Genomic DNA, 14,392 nt, shown 5'->3' on the forward strand with positions numbered 1-14,392 from the left:
ATTACATAGTCAATTATCAGTATTTTCAGGCGTTCAGATATTATTCAGGTACTGAAAACAATTACATAAATCAAAATGGTAAAGTTCATCTTGAACGAGAATCGAAACGAAATGACGGTTTGTAGAGTCTGCAGGCTTGATTGAAACAGATATCAAGAACACTTTAATTTCAGACACTCCTTTTCTTTCGCCCGACAACTTAAACATTCCCTTCCGGGTCCGGAACATAAAAGGGACTCTCTCCACAGAACCCGTTTGTTGTTGCTTAATGTAATTGCATCCGTAACGTTTTTTCGCATAGCGACAAGAAACTGTTTTTGGTTCATAGTGATTCCGGTTTGGATTTCCGGAAATAATGTACAGTTTGCAACGTGGTTTAAAACTATGGTCACAAAACGATTTAGAGTTTTCCAACAATATCACAAGAGAATATAAAATGAACAAATATAAGATCTAAGAGCTTAACAATCATAAATTGAATCTATGAAGAATTAGTTCAACTTCTTTCTTAATTACAAAAACCACTTTAAATGTCCATCGAAGAATTTTTAATTTTAGTTCAAATTAAAACGAAACACAAATATTTGGCTACCCTTCGACTTTTCGAGGGCGATTGTCTGTTATTTTTAATCGAGGGGTGAAACACACGGAAATGACTGCAGTTAATTCGTTCGTGGAGTTCACAATTAAAATTTACTATTTTAATGAGGTCCGTGTTTCAATTAATCTTGAGATTAACACTTTCGTTACAGTTATTGTTATGATTTGCATTGGTAATTTCGCAAGTTGCAAATTTACAACATCAATAATTTGGTTGTTAAAAATTTACATTTTTAATTGTGCAATTTTCTGCTGAATCACATCGCGAAATATACGTATATTAAAATGCGGTGATTTGTATATTGTTAGGGCGATTTGTTGATTCAGATTTGCGATATTTTCAGTGAAAAAATAACGCGCACTCGGTGAATAAATTTAATGTAAATATACCATCAAATCATATTTATTTACTTTCCATTGCCTAGTATTAATCAATTTTGGCACAATTTAGTTTGAGTATTAGTTTATCAATTGATGTAAATGTTTTACATTTATTTTGATGAATTTCCTACTTATCCAATATTCGTTTTTTATTAAGTTTTTTTGTTATGACATACTCCAATTATTGAGTTTATCGTTATTATTAATACAACTACTGAAAAATTGAGCTTTATTGGCTAAAAATGTTCGTATTATTTTGAAACGTTAACGAATTATAGTTTTTTTTTTATTGAAAATCGAGTTTAAAAACAAACGTTCAAATGTTGAATTTGCAATAGAATGTTTTAAAATACTGTCGAGTAAACATAATCAAGTTCTGTTGTTTCTCATATTATTTTTAATGAATTTAATTTTCCATTTTATTTATTTTATAATATTTTATGTATTATATTATTTTAATAAATTCGTTATTATGAATCGTACATGAAAGTCTATTTATTTAATGCTAAACAGTATTTAATAAAATAAACAGTCAGATTTAAGCTTAATAATTAAATTCTAATTATGAAATTTGCAGTTCCTTTCTTTTTAGTTTCACCCCGGGAGAACAATAGAACCGATGATAAAATTCACTTTAGATGAGTTTCATTAAAAAGTCCTAAACACTTACATCGAGTGCGTTCAAAAAGTCATCGCTTTCTCCGCACACAAAAACGAAACGAATCAACCGAAAATCACGAAAAATAAAACCAATTCACAGTCACTAGAACTAGACCAAGCTCGGATCGGAGAACGTTGGAGAGTGTCGGCCCGTCCCCCTATCCATCTGAAGATCACTGAAAGGCACGGGTAAGTAAAACGTGAGCATAGGGACGGAAGAACCGGCTTTGGCCCGACCTCATACGGTCGTCTCGCGGTCCACGTGTATATATTCCACCGGAGGCTTCTGTCAGGAGTTGTAGCCGGGATCGAGCACCCTCGGTCCGGTCAACAGCTTCTTCTTGGCCAGTTTCCTGCGCCTCCGAATCCTGAGCCGGTGCAACGTGAGACAAATCAGCAAGACTATCGACGAAACGACCGCAGCACCCGCAGCCAAAGCAGCCAACGGCAACGAGTTCAGTAGTTTGGAGGTGGCGCCGCACTGTCCCTCGCTTTCGTCCCAGCCGGAAGGACAGTGATCTTTTCCGTCGCACCACAACGCCGGATTGATGCAGGCGTCTAGCTCCGGACACTTATGAGTACATTCGTAGTCCGTTTCGTTGGAGCTGGTGTTCACCGGCACTTGTAGCTGTTGTAACAGGGACGAACGACTCCTCGAGATCTCTAACCAGTGGAATGCAGCAATCCCCGGCTCCAAGCCGATCCACTCCACCATAAAGTTGGGAGGACGTTGCTGGATGTGGGCCAATCCCTCACCCCACCATTCCTCGCTGAAAACCTGCACGGCCAGGGGTCTAGAATTCGGTTCGGCAGGACAGACGACTTTTACAAGCTTCGGGGGACGTCCCTGATAAATTAAGACTCTGTTGGAAGTCGGGCAGCGGGATGGATCTTCCGGTCGGGGTTTTAACGGAAGAAAAGCTCCCCAGCTTAATAAGAACAGACTACGATTATATCTAGCTTCAACAACCCATGGGATGCCTTGACACAGCAACTCTTCTTTACCACTAGGAGGATTGTTGAATGTTACCTCCCCACCATAACCTCGTATTCGTTGCTTCCTGGGACATTCAGGTGTGTGGATGATCTCGAACAAGGCGTGGAAGTGAAGAACGGTAAAATCCTCGGTTATATTCATTTCTTTGGCAGTGAAATGTAGCTCTAGAGTTCTACTAGATGATACGAACACTATAGGTTTGCTGTTCAGGGAAGAATTATCACAGATGCATCCTTTCGGCATCCTCACGTCTTTCCACGGTAATTCCCAAACACTAACCTCTGTAGTCCTTCCGCCAGCATAATATTCGCAGATCTGTCGGTTGCTGTGTGGATCTTGTAACGTTTCACATGAAGGATTTGCGCCGAATGAGGCGTTATTGATCGTCAATTTCACACGCTCATCCACACCAGCTTCGAAACGGTACACACAATGTAAATCTTTAGCTCCTCCACGGCCGTATAAGAAGATGTTACGAGGGGATATCACCTCACCAACATGGATTTTTTTGAAAACTCGGTGGCAAGGACCAGGTTGTCTTTTATCAGACCAAGCTTCCCCACCCAATCTTGTATCGACGAATTCGTATTTAAGTTTGAACGATGCTGGATGAAGAGCGGTACCATCTTCTGTATGATGTTGAATTATTAAGTTCCTACCGGAGGATAGGTAACTTTCTTGTTGGGAACAAGGCCTGGTTATCCGCGTTGAATTGCTCAAAGCACTATGATCACAGAGTTTGGGCGGTTCGTCACATTTATCCTCGATTACCTTAGATCCATCTAGGATTTTCAACTTAGTTGCGCAGCCACCACCTATTGAACTGTTGCTGAGTAGAGCATGAGCACTTTCACCGACCAGCAAAGCTCTTTGACTGTACGAAATAAAGCTAACCCATATTAAATCGTGCGGGTACCCTCTGAATTTATAAACGCAGGTTGTGTTAGGTGGCAGTGAATGTCTGGGACTTATCAACCTGTCCTTCCTACCTCTTCCGGTCCATATTTCATCGCTGTCTGGACTCGTGGCGTTCACATCGAACTCGCAGTTATCCCTGGAGTAATCTAAGGAGTCGGAGTCGGCAAAAATCACGTCCACATCTAATTCGAAGCCTCTGAGCGGCGATTGAGAAGGTGGTGAGTGCAAAGGGATGCTAAAAGGTGAAGAATGGAAAGCAACCAGCATTTCGGGACCTTTTGAGACGACCCTCGGCAACCAATCTCCTCCACAGTACTTCGCCAAGACTGGATCATTTGTAGAACCTGCAAGAAAAAAAAAAAAAAAACAATTTCGTAGAATCATTTTTAATTATTCAATTAATATATATTATACCTCCATCGTAGAAGATAAGATGGTCTCGTTCTCCAGTACAGTCTCTCCAAGCTCTTAGAGCTCTGGCTGTTTTGTTTAGTCCTGCAACGTTTATAGATCTCTTCATGTGCATTTTGTGAGCTGCCTCTTGTCTAACGGCGATCATGGCGTGTTTGCAGGTGGGAACGATCTTCTGTCTCAGACTCCAGTAGCAAGAAACGTTCCTGGGATACATCCCAGGATAGTTGGGTGATTGAAGTCTGCATGGCTTTCTGTAGCACTCTTCGAACTGCCTCGTGCAATATGTACCTATCACATTGTTTAATAGAAAAAAATGTTTATAAATGGTACAATGGTATGTTACCTGGTGCAACCTGTCCCCTTTCTAAGGGAGACGCTGGCGATCCAAATCGGACAACAGCCTCCCTCCTGGACACGAATCTGTATCGAAGTCTAAATGCGAACGGTATCTGTGGCGATGCGAACAGTTTCACGGAAACTGTAACGGTAGACGTTTCGCTGTAATAAGCGGCAGGTCCCGATGACGAACCACACCATGAACCTCCAGTAAATGGACGACCCAGTTCGCTCAGTTGCATGTAACCGTCAGGACAACCGTCCAGAGCTGAGGCTTCATATCTGCCAACCTTGAACTCGTCGAAGATCAACTGCAACAAGCAACAATCGATAGGGAACGTTTTTTCTTGTTTGCGAGACGGTCATAATGGAAGGAGAAATATGGGTGGAACAGTCCCGTGGGAGGAGACGTTGCGAAATTGTGTCCCGCAGGAAATTCGTTTACACCTCGCCAGGCAAGATGGATTGCACAGATATTCGATTTACGATCGACCTGTGGTTTTCATGATGTATCAGTGTTACACTCCCGAGCTCTAAAAAGTTGCTTATTGATTTTGTACTTCGTTCAATTGTCTCAAATGTAAGAACGGATAGAGAATAGGTGGTGATGTAAAATGCGTCGATTTCCACCAATGTAAATCTGTTATGTGGACATCAATCACGTGTTATCTTAAAGTGAACAGGGAGTCGGAATGAATGTCGTTCGCGTGGCGCAACATCCCGCGCGACATCGATCTTCATAAACCGGCGACCGGTTTTTGTCGGTTTGCATCCGGTGCAATAAACTCCAACCCGGCTACTGTACCAATTTAGTTTGAGGATAAGTTAATATTTACAGGAAAGTTTCCCGTTGTTTACGGATAATTCTCGTCTCGGCGGTTTTTACACTCGGTTTAACTTCCCAGTCGACCTTCTTACCAACGAGTTGCCGTTTTGTTTGCGCTCCCGAATCGTTTTTACTTATCTACGAGTGATTTATTTACGGTACCAGCAAGAAAACGTTAAATTTACAATAATTGCGGCGGACATGTGCATGATGAACGACGAACTGGTTCGATATACATGACGTGTCTTGTGTGAACACCGCAGGAACTGCAGGACTGGAGGCGTTTCTAATAAACGGCTATACATAATAATCGACAATGAACACGCATTTGAGCACGCGGGCGTGGCGCTTTACATTAGATTTCCAATCGGTCGATTTGAAGCACAAACCGTCCGTAAATTCGGTGCAACACAATCGAATATATCACACAACATATTAATCTGTGTATCCTTCCATAAATAATTTCTAAAATTAGATATCTACTTTATCTACGCTAATGTCAAACTATATTAAGCTGTGTAAGTGAACAGATATCTACTATACCACCGACGCATGGGTCACATTATTTTGATATTTAACATATGATTTCAAGTTGTTTGCTTTCATCCAAATTCTTGCTCAAGTTGCAGTCACAAAAAGTACACTTTTAGAATTCGAAACTAGTTACAAACTATTAAAATTCCCGTGTCAAAGTAACGTGCACTGAATTTTGAACAATAGAGAGATAAACTTTCTAAGAACAATGATAGTGTGTTTGATGTGTTGATGATGGATGGTGGACGTTGCGGTGGACCTGGATAGATTTATCTAGCGTAAACAGCGTGCATTATCCACATGACGGACCAAAATATACTTCGTGCTCTGCTTAAGCCTGCCATTATGGCACCAAACGATCCGTACAGCAGAATATTGTCGATAACAATTTAAATTTGATTCGGATTAATCTTGATTCAGTCCGTAGACATTGGTTTGAGTCTCTGATATGCAATTTTAAAAAGCCATAACTCATTCAGATTCTTAGCAATTTAGGGAAAATGAGACGATCAATCATCCCGGGAGTTCAGGTAGGAGCGAGTTTAATGGCGTCGCTTGAATTATTTGCTTAATAACCCCCAGAACTGATATTTGCCTCGAGTTTTCTTTTAGCATTAACATCGTTCAATCTGTTTCCTAAGTCCCGTTTAATGCACCTCCCCCGGGCCGCTTTAAACGGGGACTAAAATATCTCGCGGACCGTATATCATTAAGTGGCTCTCTTGCGGCGTCTTTTTTACTTTTACAATAAGTCGAAAGTATAATGGGATGGTAAAGTGCTCCAGATGCACGTCAGAATTTACATCCAGACCGAACTTTGTATTTGATACCGGGTTTTGTGATTTATGTCCCCGGTTTACACCACTCACTTTACTCAAATAAAGTTACGGAGAGATACCACATTATATATCTGTATGGGAAACTCTAATAACACTGTCAGAAATTAGAATGATGTCCTCAAAATAAATAACTTCTTTCTAATCATGCTTGCACTAAATTCAAACTTGGAACGCCAAAAAATAACATCCTTGAATAACGTAGATAATTTCCAATTCTTGTTTTGAATCTCTAAAACATACCTACTAAAAGAACACACGCGTAGTGTTCGTGTCTTCGGCGAAGGGAAAAAAATTCAGGTTGAAATATAAATGCGTGGGCCCAAATTATAATGTATCCCACGGGCAACTTCTGCCCCGTGCGATTAGCAACACGGCTGGAACAATTCACCGGATCCATTCCGACATAAATTGGGGTCCTCGTTAAAATAGCTGACGAGTGTGGAACAGAAGGTGATCCGAATTACATCTATAATGGTCCGTTTGTGTTTTTTCGACCGGTTTCTGCATGATATATGGGAACAGTTGGAATTAACTAGTTTGTAGTGTTATTCAAAAACATTCGTGGGGATCGGAGATTTATCTAATCGCGTCGACAGATTAACGTCTCTTAGGTCCAAATAAAATCGAACCCGGGGACTAATTTATATCGCTGAGAGTGAAAAAAACAGGCACGGAGAGGAATTTATGTAATACAGAGATAAAGAATCGATCGGAATAAATTCCATATTCGACGGCCGAAAAAAATTCCGGACCGTTAGCACAGACGCGCTGTAAATCTCTGACCGTCGATGGCCGGGATGAAAAAAATCTCCAACTTCGATGGGGACATTTGTCAAAGAATCTACTTTACTGCCACCATGCAGGGACGGACCTAATTCTAATTTTCACGTCGAAACTGGCGCAGAATTGAGTAGTTAATGACGTCAAGTTCAACAACATGGTTTTTACAATAAAATTTGAAAAGCAACATAATGAATTATACAAAAACATTATTTACAACAGGAACAGGAAGAGACCTAATTTAAAAGCTTCCCCCTTAAAAAAACTGGAAAGAGACGATCGTTATCGCGATTAGGACGAACGAAAAACGCATTTGGGGCGAGATTTGTCTTGTCGCAAGAGAAATGGCCGCCACAATAAAAATTCGGAATGCATTAGCCCCCGGCGTTTTTCTAATTATTTAATGCGCAAAAACACCAGTGTATCAACGTCACCGTGACGAATGCAAACTGTAAATTCTGCACGACGAAATAACAACGTTTTTAATCCAAAAATAACATTAACACAAAGCGGAATGAACGCATAAAAATGATGTAAACGTGTCGATTGCACTAACGCCACGAAATCTCTTTAATCCGACGCAAATTACGACGCCGGCGAAAGAGGGCGGAATTGATTGCCCCACTTAAAAAACAAACCGACGCATCCGGAAAATAAGGGGACGATCGAGATCTCCCTCGGCCGTGTTAATCCGATATTAAAGACGATGCAGAAAAGTTAAATAATGGACCGGGCCTCCGGATTACAATGTCGGAATACCTGAGCGGAATTAATGAATACGCCCCCGCCGAAAAATAATAATTAATTATGGATAAGTATCCGATTGAGGGGGATAATCCTCCTTGGTTTTGTTCTAGATGTGTATTTAACTTTGAAAATGTACAAAGAGGAGAAGGCAAAATAAAATTGCTGGAATATTTCTATATTATTAGTCTTCCCGAAGCAGACGGGGGAAAAATGTTAAAGTTTAATTTTGTATAAAAAAATCAAATGAATATGAAAAAAATAAATAGGTAATAAATCACTTTATCAGACGGTAATAAATTCTAGTTCAGTGTATAAAAGTGGCTAAAAGATGTCCCGTCACTTCTCATCGAACAGATAGTCTGATAGTTCCATAATTCGACCCCGTTTTGTTATAGACGTTTATATAACTTTGGGAATTATCAAGAAAAGGACAAAAATAAGATTCCTTTAATAATATTGTTGCACAGCCAGTGGAATGAATAAATAAGAAATCGGTGTACAAAATAAATATAAAAAATTTAACAAATAGTGGTTGGTATTTGACAATAAGCAATAATATTATTAATTGTGGTTAAACATTTAATTGAACCATATTTATATAATTCTATTTAGTTTTCTTCTGAACGTATATTTTTCTTTAAAAATTACACAATCAAATTCCTTTTAGTGTTGCTGTTGTATAATAAATTTTATTAGTATGCAACAGATAAAATTTATCAGTGAAGCAAGTACCACAATAAGTATTATAAAATAAATAAATTATTTTTCTACACAATAATAAATTCCAGTTCGATATGTAAATGTGGGAATAAAATGTCTCCAGATGTCTATTTTTATATAGTCTGTCTCAAAAACTAGGTGATCTCTCAGAATAAGCGAAACGGGTAAACAAATCATATTTTTTATTTAATATTATTAGAAGTAAGTGTAAAGGAGTGCCTTTACAACGTTGGAATCGTCTGTGAAACGATCCAATACAAAGTTGGAAGTCATTCTTTGGGACCTTTTCTAGGACTAGTGTTTTATCTCTTTATCTCGAATTTTGAAGCGATTTGGATAAAATGGAATGGGAAAGTGAAAAAAGTATAAACACTAGAAGGATGAAAATTTCGTTCAAACCTGAAGAAATTTATAACACCAGCCACCTTAATTTTGATATAGACCGTTTACATTAATATGCATTAATATAATAAGTAAATTCTAAAATAATTAACTAAATTATAATAAACAAAATTAAAATTGTGTTATAATTATGCCTATTCGGTTTATAAAAGTGGGTTAAAAGTTCCATTCATCATTTCTCATCGGACAGAAGTCTGATAGACCCGTTTTGTTCTGAATGTGAATTATATAAACATTGCGGTTTATCAATTATTCCATTTTTTATAAATTTCTATAATATTGTTATATTGTGAAATCTAACTATTGGTGCCGCCGGAGAAATAAATGTTGAAATTTAATTATGAATCAACGAACAAAATAAGTATTCTCTTTTGTTTAGTTACGTATGTATTTTTGAATATATTCATATAAGTTTTGCTGATATAGTCGGGGGGATAACTATTTAAATTTAACTTTGAATCAAATCGCAAAATAAAATTTACAAAAATAAATAGCTGGAAAAAACGGTGGTAAAATGTGGTAAAAAGTTATCCTATCATTCCTCATCTGGCAGTAGATTCTCATAAATCGCTCGTGTTTAATTTAACTTCAAGTATTTAATCTTCTTTGGTTTTGTTCTGAATCCTCCCAGGATGGATCCACCTTGTCATGGTCCTGGGGCTCAGTACCGCTCCACAGACAGTGGCAGTGGGGAGCTAACGCATCTTACACCGCAAGTCCAATCCATCTCCAGGAAGATCTCGAATCTTTCTCAGATTGGTTTAGCTCTTCCGAACCCAGTTGACTGGCAATGATGAGCCAGTTTTACGTCTTCTGGTTCAGCAAACCCGTGTATGCAAATATTCGTCCTGTTTCACCCATATATGATTTATCATATGTGTAACATTATGGTTATGATCTTCGGATCGGTGAGGGGTTTTTAGACTTACCTTTCTTTGTCCCCGCCCCCAAAAAAAAAAGTTCTATATCCTCCCCAGGATAGGTCCACCTTGTCGTGGTCCTAGGGCTTAGTATCACTCCATAAGCCAGTAGCAATTCCAATCTTTTCCCAGGAAGATCTCCAATTTTCCCAAATTGGTCTTGTTCTTTCTGAACCAGTTGACAGGGGGCTGGTATCTTTGCCTGCCTTGCGTCTTCTGATTCAGTAAACCCATGTATGCCTCGCATATATGTCTTGCATTCCTACATGAATTTTCATGTGCCTGACATATTTGGTCATGATTTTCGGATCGGTACCCGGAGAGGGGTTTTTACATTTTACCCTCTCTGTTCAAAAAAATTTCTAAATCCTCCTTAGGAAGGATTCACCGTGTCGTGGTCCTGAGGCTCAGTACCACTCCACCACACAGTGGCTGTGGGAAGCTAACAAATCCAACTGCAATTCCAATCCATTCCCAGGAAGATCTCCGATCTTCCTCAATTGGTCTTGTTCTTTCCGAACCCAGTTGACAGGGGGCCTTCCTTGCGTCTTCTGGTTCAGTTAACTCATGTATGCCTTGCATATACGTCTGTTATTCCTACGTGAATTTTCATGTATGTCTAACATTTGGTCATGATCTTCGGATCGGTTCTCCTCTTTATCCCAAAAAAAAACTTCTAAATACAGGATGGAACCACTCACTCCACAAAACCAGTGGCAGTGGGAAACTAACGGATCCAAGTCGCAATCCAATCCTTCCTCAGGAAAAAAAGTTCTAAATATGCATCTTTGAAAATAGTTGGAAAAGACAAAAATTAAAATTGTCTGAATATTGTTTTAAGGGTAGTTTTATTGCCGCAGACAGAATGATAAGAGTTCAAAAATTGGCTTTAAATCAATGCACAAAATAAATATTATAAAAAAATTAAATAAACAATCGTTGTGAAAAATGGTAGAAGTCAGTTTACCAAACGATAATCGATGCCAGGTCGGTGTATAAAATTGGGTAAAAGATGTCCCCTCATTTCTCTTCGGGTAGATAAAGCCCGATCCCCATAAATTCGCCGCACCCCCGAAACGTTACAAACTCACGTCGAATCTGAAGTGATCTCTCCAACGAACAAACGTATTGTTTGTTTTATTGTTTGGCGCCATAATGGAGTGGAGCGGGGAGCGCTCTTTACCCCTTTTCTTCTTTGATAAGTTCGCCTTTTGTGACGGCCCTTTATCAATCCAATTGAACAATTACATCGGCCCTTTGTCGGCGCCGGAACGAAAAATAATGATTCCCGTCTAATCTGCAAACAGCGATTAACAGATTCGAGGGTTTTGGAAACGGGGAAAAGAAACGTGGGGTGGGGGGGCGTTTAATGAATTAATTATTTTGCATTTCATTAAGCTGGAGACGTGATGAATTATTTTTTTTTGGTAGTGATTTAATGTGCAGTTAAAATTAATGGCGTTCCACGTCGACGTAATTATTGGATATAGACGAGTAATTCGCAGTGTTTTACAGCAGTTTTAAGGTAGTAGAACAACGTATAAAATTTCAATCGGCTGCGGAATCCAATAAAGCTCATTTTTACTCGTGACAATAAAAATTTAATAATACGTTAACTTTCTACATCCGAACCGACAAATGTTCAACTTTATATAGGGGTAATTTAATAACAATCAGCGTGTTTTGACTGAGCACAAACAAAACTTTCGCCATGATCGGTTATTTTGATTTAAAGACGATGATAGATTTGCTCTTTACACAAATCGACCGACATTACAAAACCGAACCATAATAAACGCAGGGCTTAACAATAATCACAATGTATTTATAATAAATGGCTTTCTGTCCGTTATGTGAATTTATGCCGATAGGCGCGCATCTCTATTTACTTAAATTCAGTAATTTCAATGATTTACGAGTGCTGACATTGTATAATTGGGCATTAATTGTTATATACATGTATTAAAATTCATTAGTACGGACATAATATTAAATGAAGCCCGTTTTGATTCAACGAAATTTAATTTGCGTTCGTGTAAGCGAAATGCTTCCGGAAATTATTATTTTTTCTAAAGTACTACAATCGATTGTCCCTTTTAGCTACGCAAATATCCAATACTAATTAATACGGGTTGCTTAAAATGTAACGCACTAATTTAATTTAGTTTATATGATGCACCTAATTAAGCTGCGACTGAAAAATATATAGATATGTTACATATAGAGAGTGTATATGGTTGTCGTGGGCTGTTATAAATATTTGCAGAACATGTATGTTAAAAAAGGTCAGTTAAGTGTCCAGAGCTCTTTTTTAAACGTTAATTGCCGCAAATCACATTTTAATATACAGTGGTGACCACTGTATTATTTATATTAATTAGGAAATGCATCCATTTTATCAAATGAAATGAAAATATTATATATTTTATGTAAAATAATTACACAAAAATGTTTAATATTTTACCCTTTGTTCGTTGTATAATCTGTAAACGGCGATGAATACATCCAACAAGGTATCCGCAGGGTTCTCGTGAAAAAAGAATAAAAAATAAGAAAAAGTACTTTATAACATAATATTTTTTTTTTCGTTTTCGAGAGAATGATTCTTAAGGGGAAATCTTTAATACTGTGTGTTTTTATCCAACTAAAACTTGTGTTATGTGAATTTTATGCGACTATTTTGTAATGCATAATAATTATTGGTTTTGCGGATGAGAAATCTAACATAATTATTTACTGAATGAATAAATAGCATTTTTATCAAAGTTAATATATTTGTTTTACTATTTTTTATATTTAATTTTGATTAACGAACTTAGCAAGGTACAGTTTTAATAATAGTGGGGCATACTAAGATACTTTATTACGTTTTACCTGCATAAAATAAACAAAAAATTGTTCGCAAAGGGAAAGAAACTAGACAGTGCTCTCGAGAATCTCGGCTTACTAGGTTTTTCCATCAAAAATTATTACTAAGATATTCCTCCTCTAATAAAATCATCAAATTTATCTTCGGCCTTTTTAACATAATCGATGATAACCCAATATTTAGTAAGTACTTAAATGGTTGAAAGTAAATTATCATTGGCAAATACATTATATATCTTCTTATAATAACTATCTATATACATGAAACTACTAATAATTTTCTGTAATGGTCCTGTATTATGACAATAAAAGGAACCCCAGACCATAACGTTTCCTTCATCGTGCTTTACAATTTTTGTAGTGTATTTGGGGTCTAATTTTTTATTTGAAGAACAACGAACGTATCTTCGCCAAAATTCTGGAGCATAATTAATATATTTTTAGACATACTTTTGTCTTGTTCAAATATTCTTTTCTTTTATAAATGACTTCTCTACTGAAATACATTCTTAGAAGTTTTATTCATTCAGTCGATGTCTCACTGTCTACTAGACAGACTGATATTGTATGACTAAGTTAATTCATTTTCTATTTGTCTAGAAGACAGTAGACAGTAGAAGAGAGTATTTCGTTTACTGATTCTTCCAATTTGTCTATCAATAAAAGGAGTTTTTTTTGTTTGTTTCATTATTTTCTTTGTTTTACTTATTTTATTTTCTGTTAATTGTGTGAATACGAAATGTATTTGTTAATAACATTGTAGACTAATTTTTCGGGAGCATCTTAAGTTTAAGCGATTTTAATTATTAATTCCTTATTCTGTGGAGTATAATATTTCTCCCACTGAAACGAAGTTTCATGTATGACAAAAAATCAATAAAAAGTATACGACCGTTTGTGAAATATTTACAAAAAGAGAGATTTCGCAAAAATATAATAGCATATTTATTTTTTTTTGCAAATAACATTTTCTAAACGCATTTTTATGTAATAGGAACTATTTACCTAAAAAAATATTTTTAAAATGTCGAGATATATGTGAAAATATTTTTATTCTAAATAGATACTTTATCCGAATTTCGCTACAAAAAGTTAAAAAATTATTAGACTTAGAGTTATTAAATAAAATACATACATAGAAAATTATAAAACCTAGGAACGAAATATAAGAATTACGATTATAGGGATTGTATTTAAGACATTTAAATGTACTTCCATTTAGAATGTAGTCATGTAAATACCATGAAGTAAATTGTAAGTTTCCGGCATTATTCTAATCAATCAATAATTGGTCTGTGAGTTCTTGCCGACAGGGGATGCCGTTCGGGCATAAGACAGGGATCATCAAAAAAGAAAAACCTCGAGGACTTCACCTGAATCCGACATCCCACGGGACTCGGCAAGCCTGGCGGCTCGTCTGTTCACCGAACGACTCGGCGCCACTCATCTT

General features: G+C 37.2%; 1 protein-coding gene across 1 annotated transcript in view; it reads right to left on the reverse strand.

The window, feature by feature from the left end:
• Positions 1-1,930: 1,930 nt before the first annotated feature.
• LOC109597464 (uncharacterized) overlaps positions 1,931-14,392 on the reverse strand; it is a 39,993-nt gene continuing 27,531 nt past the window's right edge. Inside the window, exons 3-5 of the mRNA XM_049961022.1 lie at positions 4,314-4,617; positions 3,971-4,258; positions 1,931-3,900 (exon numbers count right to left, since the gene is read on the reverse strand). Of these exons, the coding sequence (XP_049816979.1) occupies positions 1,931-3,900; positions 3,971-4,258; positions 4,314-4,617 (2,562 nt within the window). The remainder of the gene's footprint in view (positions 3,901-3,970; positions 4,259-4,313; positions 4,618-14,392) is intronic.

Source organism: Aethina tumida, chromosome 1 (genome assembly GCF_024364675.1).
Source record: "Aethina tumida isolate Nest 87 chromosome 1, icAetTumi1.1, whole genome shotgun sequence".
Classification (NCBI taxonomy): domain Eukaryota; kingdom Metazoa; phylum Arthropoda; class Insecta; order Coleoptera; family Nitidulidae; genus Aethina; species Aethina tumida.